Here is a 12678-nt window from a genome sequence, read left to right as displayed (position 1 = left end):
AAAACACAACATAACAGCTTTATTGAACAAAAGTAATTGCATTCATCTTCTTTGACCTTTCAATCATCAGTGGTAATTATTGTTCTCTGAGTGCTGTAAGGAATTGGAAGTCTGTTTTTGTTGTTAATATTTTATGAGAAAATAGGGGTTTTTTTTTAATTTAAAATAGAAAACAACTGCAGAGGTAAATCCACCCCTTTCATTGTGGTCATCATGATACGTTAATTATCAAATAAATTACATTTCACCTACAGAATTACTTAGAAATGCTTTAATAAATGCAGTCTTAGCAACTTACATGCAAATTGAAGCTTTGCCTTCCTGCTCAGAATTGTTCCAAATGAATTTGTAGCCAAACACTGGTATGTTCCAATATCCTGTTTTGTATGTGGGTTATTGATTGCCAAGCTGCCTCCAACCAACCTGTAGTGATAACTCATGGTAAGATCAATATCTGTGCCATTTTGCTTCCACCTTTGAGGGGAAAAAAATCAAATTATGCTTATAATTTACAGAGCCTATTCATATTTATCAAATAGCGTGCTGTAGCATACCTGTAACAATAAAAGTATGGTTAAATATCAGAATGTTTTTTATATCAATCTTAATATTATCAATAATTCTATTGTTTATAAATCTTTGCTGCTTTGATGTTAGTCACCAGAGTTCAACCAATATCTACAAAAAGTAATGGTGACTTATTCATAAAAACTAAATTATCCATCCAATTGAGAGTACAGAATATGCCTTGACTGCAGATACATTATTTTTATAATCTAAATGGTACCTGAACATGTTTTATGGCCCTTGCAAGTGATGTCATAAATTTGGTTATAGAAATGTTTTAGAGATATAAATCAGAAAGGATTATACTTCAAAGAGCAGAAGAAAGCGGAAAGGTTTTATATAGCATGCCTGAGATTGATAATGTAATAATGAGAATGCTGCTATTTTAAAACATGATTTGTCTCTGTTAGTCTGTTAAGTAGAAAGATTGTGTCTGCAACATTTCACAGCTACTTACAAATGTCAAAATAAACATTATATTTTACTTAAAATAAATATTCTTTATTTTTGAAAGGAAAATGTCTCAGGGCTTTACCATTAGTCACATTAGGATGAAATTAACATAACTCAAGTTAAATCCCAAAAAACTAGCATTCATATGGGTTGAAGCCCCTCAATCGGTCCCGCTCCACGGGTGGTCTTGAATAACATCTGAAGCCTTGTCCTTGCATATACATATGGTTTTAGCATCACTGGCTCCACATGACCCTGTGGTTCTTCACCTAATCCAGTCCCCACACTCCACTCTACCCTCTGTTCACACCCTGCACTGGCATGTGAAAGTGGGGTAAACCCCTCTGTGGCCTGCAAAGGACATAGACACTTCCTGGATGGCTTAAGTGGCACAGATGCCTTCTGTGAGCCCTCTGCACCAGGGGAATTTTGTTTGTTAATTATCCATACAATCACAGAGCAAAATATAGAGTACTAATTAGCTTCAACAATTAGATTATTCACAGTGATGGTAGTTTAGCAGAACTAGATTCTACAGTCAAAAATTTGAAACAAACTTTTTTATTTTCACCAACATCTTCTAAACTAAAATCATTTCCCACAAATGTAAACACTGGAAGCTAGATCTTCAGCTGTCATAAACTGGCATAGCTTCATTAAAGACAATAGGGCTATACCTGTTTACATCATCTGAGGAGCTGGCCCTGCTGTGCATTGCAAAATACTTTATAGGAACCAACCACTGAGAGGGTTTTCTCCATAGAATTTGATTGTGAGGAATATTTGTGAGTAGGAGAAGACGCTTCAAAGAATCATGTGAAATGTCATTGCATGCTGTAAGGAAAATCTTGACAAATATGTACAGAGAAAGACAAGAAACATGACCTTGGAGGAGGATATATGCTTTTAAAGATGAGAAGTGATTGATCAAATATCAAATCAATTGAATTTCATGAACAAATTCTAGTAGCTTTAAATAATTTAGCTAGATCCTCTATATCTCTGACTTCTGTTTTATGAGTGCTTTAACATTAAGGAGTCTAGTGGCAACTGCAGAACATCAATATTTTGCTTGCCTCCAGTTGCTGCTAATTTTGATCCTTGAATTTCTATGTCTTATTTTATCTTTCACATTGTTATCAAGACAAGCAGAGCTGTAGGTAATGGTCATCCATCAGCCTTTTATATGAAGCAGTTCTGTATATCACAGTCAGGATTTCACCATATTTCATAATTTGTGTACTGTGCATGCTCTCTGGACTTTGGTTCTCCTTTTAGTTTTCTAGCATAGGAAATACTGGTATTTAGTTTGCCAGCTCTCTTTAATTTGGGAATCAATCACTGAAATAACTGCTGTCATCATTACATGGCTCCCAATTAAGCTCCATAATTGTTTTTCAACACAAATGCAAAGTTGTTGGCTTAGTTGCAGCAAATGAATTTTTCACAGTATCCCCATAATCATTCTAATCACCATGGAACAATGATTATTAAACTGTGCATATAGATCAGGGGTTCAGCTCCTGGTGTGGGCTTTTTTCCTTAATTAATATGTTTAAATCAATGAAGGAACAGAATTAACGAATCCATGAGATTGCCAGACAAGTGTTTAATCATAGCATGTGTGCCCTAGTGTATTTATCTGATATTAACTAATCCATGAAGGATTATTTCAAATCATTTTTAATATCTTTATATTAAGCCCAGTTGATCTAACAGTTTTATGAACCTTTTTGAATGCAATCATTTAAAAATATATATTTTATCACTGTATGTGGAAAATGCATCACTGACTAATAATTTATCTTCAGAATATAAACCAAAAATATGCAAGTCACTGAGCTTGGTTCAAATATTTGTTTAGAAAGGAAATGTTCTCAAATTAGACTGACAAAAACATGACCTCCAGTGAAGTAAATACCACACCTGTTTTTTAGATTCATAGAGTTTAAGGCCAGAAGGGAACTGTATGATCATCTATTCTGTCCTCCTACATAACACAGGCCATAGACTGTCCGCCATAAATCCTCCATCAAACCCATAACTTCTGGTTGAGCTACAGCACATCTTTTAGAAAGGCCTGTAGTGATAATTGGGGCCTAGCAGGGCTACCCCAGTTGTGAGCCTACATATAAAAAAGTGAATAAAAATTTTTAAAAGGTCACAATAATCTGTAACAATAAATATTTATCAGAAAAAGGTACAAAAGGGAGATAGACTCAATCAGGCCAAATACAAAAGGCCTACAGATATAACTCAAGGACTATGTTAAGATCATACCCTGGTAAACAACAGAAGTGTGGGATTGAAAATCAATGGACAAAAACTGGGGTGTTGGAAATTAGAATGAATTGGTGGACAAAATAATGAGGGCTTGAGCTCCGTTTCCATCCACCTCCCCCCTTTTGGGATCCTCAAAAAGATACTTTGGAGTGAAGGAATTAGTTATCATGGATGCTGGCTGACTGATAGATGGGAGAATAAGAAGGAGTGAGCATCTTTCCACTATCTTCTGGGACCTTGAAAACCACTGTGACACCATTGGAGATTCAACACTCTAATCTTGAGAGATGTCCTGATGAGATTGGGCCAGAGAAGTGGACCCATAAGACATTTTAACCTCCACTGGTTCAAGCTAAATCCCGAACACTACCTGAGATGTGAGACTTTGTGTCCCTCCCTCCTCAGGGATTTGTAATGGTGTGTTTGCCATAGTACTAAGCATGCTGAGGTCTCTGCATTCCAGACTCTGGACACTGATTAAAACTGTTTAATGCTGGACAATGACAGGATCATGTTAACACCTTTGAGTCTTTGGGTCCATTGAATACAACGGATTTCCACTCTAGATTTAAAGACTTAAAGTGATGGAGAATCCTCCCTCCATGTCTCTTGGTAAGTTGTTCCAGTGGTCAGTTATCCTCACTGTCAAAAAATATGTGCCTACTTTCTAGTATGATTTATCTCGCTTTATCTTTGAACCATTGGATCTTATTATGCCTTCTGTACTAGTTTAAAGGTTTATCAGATATATTCTCCATATGTAGACTATGATCAAGTCACTTCTTGACTTTCTTATAGATAAGAAACACCCCTAATTGATGGTTTCCCATTAAAATTACTTTTTGAGATTCATCAGACACTTTTAATCCATTTAATATATTAGTACATTGATATTGCTCTAACTTAATCAGAATATCAAGCAGTACTAAGGCAAGTGCCTTACAAAAGCCTAAATATATGATGTCAACACAGTTACCTTTATGAACCAAATTTATAATATAATCAAAACATGATATCAAGTTCATTTGACAAGATCTATTTTCCATAAAACCATGTTGACTGGCATTGATAATACTCACTTTCTTTAATTCTTTAACTTTATCTAAACTATAGGTTTCAACATTATAAAAAACACAATGTTTTGATTGCACTAAATAGATTTTTTTCCTCCTGAATTTTCATTCCACAGGAATTTTCAACATTTTGGCTTTTTATTCTAATGTGGAATGAAAACAAATTTTGAAATTTTAGAACTTCTTGTAGAACGGAAATTCCATTTTACACCCAGCTGTAGGTTCTACACGGTGGAATAGTCTGCCTGGGTGCTACCCACTGCAGGACTGGGGTCCTGGTTGGAAATTAAAGTAAACTCATTAGAAAACATCCTCTGAGTAGCTCTTCACATATTGGGTTGCTTTCTGTATGCTACCAAAAAATGCTAGCCACAAGCACAGAAGGAAGGAGGGTGAGATTTGTGTTACCACTTTTGTTTTAAAATATACATTGGGACTTTGTTATAAGCATTAATTAGACCAGCCACATTACTTCCCTTTGATCATTGCACCTGAACAAGCACTATCTATAGATCCAAGAAATCATGGACTTTCAAATCAGATGTGCATAGAAGCTTTATCTCAGTGAGATAGAATGGATTCTCTGAGGCATGTTAGTGCCAACTCAGGTCAATCCAATTATTATTATTGGTCCTTATTGATGCTCTTCTAAGTGGTTAAAATATTTATGTGCAGCTCAGTGACACTCACTAAGGCATGGCAGTCGTTCCTGTCTTTGAAAACATTCAAGACAGCATTTCCATTCTGATCATTACAACCAAAAGCCAAACTGATCAGTAAAAGGGCTGGGCAAGCACACTAAATTTTCTGGAAATCAGAATTGCCTCCATACAGCACAATGAGCACTATGAGTGGTGCTCAATAAAAAAAAACAAAAAAACAAGTTGCACTGTACAGACTTAAAAGACCCTCTCTGTTGCAGTAATTTTCCTTCATTTTCCAATCTAAGATGAAGTTTCCAGAATAAGCAAATGGTATCCAAATCCCCAGGAGCCACCTGAATCTCACTATCAGTAAAGAGAACAAGAAGCGGGGCAGAGATCGACCACACAAGCATGGCTGCCCCCTCATTCCTCCTCCGCTTCTCCCATAACTTCACAGTACCTAAACCTTGGTGTAAGCATAACACATGTTCCCTAGTTAACTGGACATGGGTGGGGACTGATGCAAAGCTCACTGCAGTCAGTATGAGACTTTCCTTTGATGTCAGGAAGCTTTGACTTAGGTCCTAAATCATCTCCTCTGACCTCCTACACCTCTCTATAGTCTCTCTGAAGTAGCAGCAGCTTCATCAGAAGCCACATGAGCACTGGACATTCATTGCTCCCACTAGACCACTTTCACACCCTCACTGTAGCATCATGTGGAGGCTCATCACTAATTAGAAGACAAATAAATGTATTAGTCATATAGCTGATTGAGGTTATATTGATAATTAAGTCATGAGATTAAAAAAATACACTGTAAGGGCCAGATTCTCAGTCTGCATAAACTATATCTAATTATGCCAGCTGATTATCTGGCCCAACATATTTACCAACTAACACAACATATCTTCTGTAGAAAGAGCATTTTCAAAGTCTTCATTATTAGAGTTCTATTTTTGTCTTACATCCTTTGTAATCAGCTGGAAAATCTCCTACACAACACTTTGGAGGAATACAGTTCTTTTTTGTGATCAATATTTATTTATAAGCCAGATGGACTAATGTCCATGAATGATTACAGAAACAGAAAAAAAAAGTCTAACATCTAGTGACTAAAACAGAGGGGAAAGGGATACACAGATGATTTCAGTTTCATTTTGATTTGACATAATTCACTAATGTTTTTGATATGTTCTTAACATCATGTCCAAGATATAAGTTTGATAGGTGCCTAATTGCTAAATTCATTGCCCTAGGCAGCCTACTGCAGATAGATATTTTTTTAGAGTGATCCAGGGGACAACATGTTAGACAAGGGACAGGCATCAGAAAGGATTGATCCATCAATCATTCTCAGATTTTTCAATAGTATGAACAAGATCTAGAAAATGTATTCTCAGATTCACTGGGCACAGTAATGTTAAATCCTTCTATTTAAGATGCTGTGAGGATCAAAGCACCATCAACTTCCATTGTAATCAACAGGATCTAAAGATTGCCAGAATTTAACACCTCAGTGAACTAGTATGTAAAGTCTGTTGCCAGTAAAACAACAAATGCCAGTGGTCGCTACACAGCATATAAGCCAGATGCCATGCATCCTCACTTTCTTCTTTCAAATCCCTCCACAAAACCCAATCCTTTAGCTATTGACGTCCACTCCTGTGCTAGCTTCCCCTCCCCTCCGACCCCACTTCGACCACAGCTTTAAAATATCAGAATGTATACAATGTTACTAATAAATAACATGGGTTATATCAATTGTAATTGTTTTACCCTTTGCCTTTGCTTTTCCCAACACTTTTACTTGCCTGTTACCTTTATCTGGATTTGGATTTCATTTGGGTCATTTTATCTTATTTTAGTCCCTGAAAAACACCATTAAAAGTTACAGTACTATATATAATATATATATATATACGCGCACACACACACACACACACACACACACACACACACACACACACGTAAAATGTGGCATTTATTTACTTATTTAAACAATATCTTTTCCTGGAATGTATAATCAAAGGATGTGAATTTCAAACTCACATGGAATTTTGTATTCAGTATGCAAGAGAGCTCATTTGATCTCTTGCAATCAGTGATGGGAAAAAATGCCACATGTCGTACCTGAACAATCATAAGTCATCACCCACAGTTCAAACAGGAAATGTATAAGTATCACAGAGTACTATTTGTGAACAATCCTCAACGTTTTTAAAAAATGAAAAGAAAAACAGAATGATGAATAAATTAGAGAAAATCAAGATATGCTTATAGATATTTTGCAGTCAGAAAAAGAGACTAAGTATATTGGTAAAATTATTCATTGTGAATTATTGACTTCACTCTAATGAAAATACTCAAGTGCAATGAATTAGAAATTATCTTGCAAGCCTACGTGATATTTTTTCCTTTCATCAATATTATATAAGGTACAATAGAAATACTGGGCCAAATATTGCTATAAACAACCAACTTTGTTAGACATTAAAAGGCATAGTAGTGTATTAGGTTGGGAGGTAATATAACTGAATATTCATGTTGTTTTACTCAGTATCTAAAGTTATATTTCTATCTTTACTTTAGTTTTCATTGCAATCTGGTCTGCATTCTGCTATTTCTAGCACAATGTAGAATATAGTGTCTCATTTTTTCCTTGTTCCCTATGCCCATTTCAGTGCACGCTCTCTCTCCATATATATATATTGGTGTGGTTGTTAAGTATTATGGGTTTTTGAAAAGAAGTTGCAAAAAATTATGACTATCGTCAACAGATATTTTTAAAAGTTATAATGAAAATCTTATAAAAAGACCTTTAGGAAACACTAAACATTTATTATTATTATTTATTTATTTTATTTTCACATCCACATATTTCTTTATATAGAAAAGTACCAGCTGGCAAATTATATTATATATAATTTAATTCCTATTGTAGTGCTTCTGTGTTTATAAATCAAAGAAAAACATTGCAGTAGTCCTTGCAATCCTTAACTCCACACTCAACATAGCATATTACTACAATTTCATACTGGTCTTGATTTATCTAGATATATGGGAACCTAACATATATAGGCCAGATCCTCAGATGGTATAATTGATTTAGCTGCTTTGAAATCAAAGGAGTTAAGTTGATTTACACCAAGGTCTTATTCCAGCTCCCAGTAAAGTCAATGCAAGACCTGAACAGTGCAGGTGAGGATAAAGCTGCAGGTGAGGATCTGACCATATAAGTGTAACTAGGGCTTTGCACAATATTGTATAGAATGCAAAGCTAAAAATGTTTAAACTGATTCTGACATCACACTAGTTGTGCGTCACTGTAACTCCACTTACTATAACTGTGTTACTCTCGACTTACACCAAAGTAAGTGAAAAGGGAGCAAGAAAAAGAAAACAACACCAAATTATTTGTTCCATCTCTTGTTCATTCCATTGTATTTTGGGGGTGGATTGAAAATAGGCAGGATGTGGGTAAAGGAGGTAAGGTTCATGGAATGCGGGAGAGGGAGAAAATGAGAAACAGAATAATGGAGAGGAGGAAGAGGGGGAAATAGGAGAGTATGGGGTGTGACTGAGAAGAGTTCATATTCCAAGGGTGTGTGTCCACAGGGACATCAGGGAGAAGATTCACAATGGATCTGTGACAACTCACACAAGCTGAGGATCTGCCCCAGAGACTCTGAGGTTCTGAGTCTCTGGGGACTATTTGTGCATATGTGTGGAGGAGAGAGAATATACTGCAGGCCTGGGCTGGGGATTTTCACAGGCTGCCAAGGAAGCTCCCTCTTCCCTAGTTCATTGAAAGTGGGTGAGTAGATGTATTGGAGAGCTTGGAACTCAGCGACCTGAAACAACTGATGGCCAGGTTGGTCGATAGCAGGAGTTCATGGGATGAGGGCTGGAAGACCTATATATAGTGCATCTGAAGAAGTGAGGTTTTATACCCATGAAAGCTTCCACCCAAATAAATCTGTTAGTCTTTAAGGTGCCACCGGACTCCTTGTTGTTTTTGTGGATACAGACTAACACAGCTACCCCCTGATACTATATATACAGTGAGCAGCTACTGTTCCAAAAAATGGAGGAAAATGTACTTCCTCATATATAAAACTCTGAAAAGATTTAATTGCTATACATTGGCATTTAAAATGCAAAGAAGCCAAGTTCCCATTTGCTACTGGCAGCTTTGCAGGGAAAACCTTCACTTCATATTTAAAAGTTATGAACATATTCTCCAATTCATTAGGTAACACTTGATTTCTTTCAATATCTTGCATGTACAATTTCTCATTTCTCAGTTTTCTTTTTCCAACATCTTTGCTTTAACCCCATTTAATGAGGAACATATAGCATCCTTTTCTAAACTTACAACTTCTCCTTTTATTAAACTCAAGTTTCCAGAACCTTGGAGCAACAGACTATGTTTAAAATAAAAGAGTCTAAGGTTATTGAACAAACAAACAATGCTATGAACCTAGATTTTATTAAGTGAGCCTATTGGGTATAGTAAGCTAGAAATCAGAACTGTGTCATGCTGTTTCTCTAAATAAACCTTATAAATATATACATGAAATGTTAGAATTAGAGTTAAGCAAGACTTGTGTTTTTTGCATTGTAATCTTTTTTATGAAAGTTTTTGCAAATACTTATGCACAGCAAGATGCTACTCTTTTCTGGTTTTCACAACTGTTCTGTGTATTTTAGGTAATGTTGTAGGTTTTTTAACACTTTATGGGAAATTTTCAGTGATGTGGTTTTTTTACATTAAAAGCTCATGAAATTACACAAGCAAAAAATGACATTTTGATGACGTGTACTCTGCAAAATTGATGTATTTGTGTATTTTTTCACCATCTTTTTAAAAAGAATTCTGAACAACTCAGGCCTGATCCAAACCAGTGAAGTCAATAGAAAGATTTCCATTGTCTTCAGTAGGATTTGAACCCAGCTCTATGGGATTTATAATTTCCCAAGGGCCTAATTTTTTGTTTGTTTCTTGCCTTTACATATGATTTCTTAATAATATTTTAAACAGTGGTTACTTTGAGCAGTTTATATTGTCATTATTAGGGTTTTTAATATAAGTATCCAATAAAATTGTTACTCAAGTGAAGATATTCCATTTTTGAGGGTTGGATTGTGCCACTTTCACCCATATTGGTGAGTATCTACTCACAAAGGTAGTCTCATTGACCCATTAATAGCATTATTGTGTCTGTTATCACTCACCAATGTAAGGGATGTGCTACTGAGCTTTTGATCAAGTTTAAAACATTTACAGGGAGACCACACAGTTGCAAAGATGACTTCACCTGTAGTATGGCAATGGATATCCTTTCGCTGTACAATTCAGCAGTATTTCTGGATCCTCTGAACCAATAGAATAAGTGATGTCATATGGCTCTTGGATAAAAATAGGACTATGAAGAGTATCTTCCTCTGTGAAATAAAACAATAATTTAAGATTAGCCTTTTATATGTAGGTGATTAAAAAATAAAACAAAACAAAACAAAAAAAACAGAGTTTCCAGTGTTCTTCCCTTTGTTTAAAACCTAAGACCTTGCAAACTATTATATTGGGCATTAATCTGCAGGTTTTTTTCTGAAATGGAGCAAACATTTAAAATCAGATTCATAATAAAACCTCATTCCAGGGGATTTGTGGTTTATTTACATAATGAAAGTGAAGAGTAGCTTGTTTGCATGTTTCCTGCAGAAATTATGTGGATGTCTATTACATCTACTCCCTCTCCTATCAACATCACACTTATGCATAAAGATTATGGGTGGAAGCTGAGAAGGACAAAGAGGTATCATTCTATCAATCTATCTTGTATGGTGCTCAACACTGCAGTATCTGACGGCCTCAAAACTGTTAACATATTTATCCTTACACAATAACCCTGCGAGGTAATAAAATACTCTTTATCCCCATTTTACAGATGGGGAGCTGTGACACAGAGAGACTTAGTGACTTGCCCAAGGTCACCCGGAAGTCTGTGACAGAACAGAGAACTGAATCCAAGTCCTAAGCTAGTGCCTTAGCCACTGGACCATCCTACCTCTCTAAAATGTTTAAAATTACTTTGGTAGTGCTCACCAGTTTTCTTTATGCATTTTTTGTCTCAATATGTTTTTTTTCTTGGAAACTGATGATTCATTGGTTACATGTCGTGTAACATAAAGACTGTCAAGTATTGCAACACACTTAAGTATACATTTAGGTCCTGATCCTGCAAGTAGAACTTCACAGGGAGATTTCTATACCTGCCCAGAGCTCCATTGATTTCAAGGGTCTATCAACTTGCATCTTGCAGAAATGGGGCCTTATAAAGTATACTGCAAAGCATAAGGAACCCTTGTTGCATGACTGGTTTAATCCTCTTGATCCTCTTGCTGTTATTAAAGCTTCTTCTATTCACAGATGAGACCAGAATTTTACAGTTTCATGGATCTAAAACTAATAATGTTTGACATTTGCAATATGTCCATTGAAAAGATACTATCAAATGAAAATCTTGTATATTTTAACTTTATTGCTTAAAAGCTTTTAAAGGATTCCAGCTGATCGTCGAGACAGTACTGCCGAAAAGGCTGCTCTATAAAAGGCTTTTCAGCGTAGAAGCATTTTTTAAAGACTTGTAAGAAGCAATCTCCCATTTCCTATTCCCTGGTACAGTCTTGGCTTGTTTATTTTATTGTTATCCTATTTAGTGCTTAATTATTTATATTGAATAATATTCTGTGGGACAGGATTGGTTACAATCAGATAATACTATAAATATTTATGTACTATAACTACTGTTAGATTTGTTATAATTCATTTCCTGTCCTACACTTTTGTATTGTGCTGTGCTCTTGAACAGCTTTTTGTTCAACCCCAGAAGTCCTGTTGCTACTTTTGTAAAAGTGTAACATAATGTCGGCTACCAATCTTTTTAACGGATGGTTATATCCAAATACCAGTGACCTTGTCAGGATTCCGCCCAAGGTTAAACACAAGTGTTTCCGGTATATTTTAATGTTAAAATCAGCCCTTGAACAAATTCTGCACACTAATATAAACTATATTCAGTCTACACTTCAGGAATGACATAAAAATTCACAGAACTCAACCTGACTGTGAGTGTATTTTTATGAGTAGCACTTGGTAGAAATAGCCTTCAGGAGAGGTGGAGTTAAATTGTGAGTAGTAGTCTGAAGAGATTGATTTATTTTACACTGAAATAGCTGTTTGGGAACACACATCTCATTTTTCTAAGAGTATCTTGTATTATAAAGGAAATGGTAGGGGTATACATACATTAGATACACTAGAAAGATAAAATACATCCACCAAGTTTAGGATATAAAGCTAGAGCTATACAATATTTCAAGCCAGTAAAACAGCTAAGATGAGCTAGTAGTTTGAAGGTAAACCATTAAACTTCTTTGAACGTTATATGCGATATTATAAGTGACATAACAGACCATAAAATGAAGTAAATCATATGAAAAAGCATCAATTTCCATAACTTTTTACATTCTGCTGAACTTTGTAGGCTATATCTGAACTTGAATGAGACTTCAAACATTTCTTCACTTAGCCATCTCTAGTGGATATAAATTAAGCTTCCCCAAAAAAGAAAGTTAAACCAGTGACAGGATGC

At 35.5% G+C, this 12678-nt stretch overlaps 1 protein-coding gene across 1 annotated transcript in view; it reads right to left on the bottom strand.

Moving 5' to 3' along the window:
* The window catches only part of CNTN6 (contactin 6), a 221956-nt gene that overhangs the window by 128459 nt on the left and 80819 nt on the right, over positions 1 to 12678 (bottom strand). Inside the window, exons 3-4 of the mRNA XM_054033268.1 lie at positions 10342 to 10468; positions 299 to 474 (exon numbers count right to left, since the gene is read on the bottom strand). Coding sequence (XP_053889243.1) covers positions 299 to 474; positions 10342 to 10468 — 303 coding nt within the window. The remainder of the gene's footprint in view (positions 1 to 298; positions 475 to 10341; positions 10469 to 12678) is intronic.

Source organism: Malaclemys terrapin, chromosome 7, assembly GCF_027887155.1.
Source record: "Malaclemys terrapin pileata isolate rMalTer1 chromosome 7, rMalTer1.hap1, whole genome shotgun sequence".
NCBI classification, from domain to species: Eukaryota; Metazoa; Chordata; order Testudines; family Emydidae; genus Malaclemys; species Malaclemys terrapin.
This window is presented reverse-complemented; position numbering and strand designations above follow the sequence as displayed.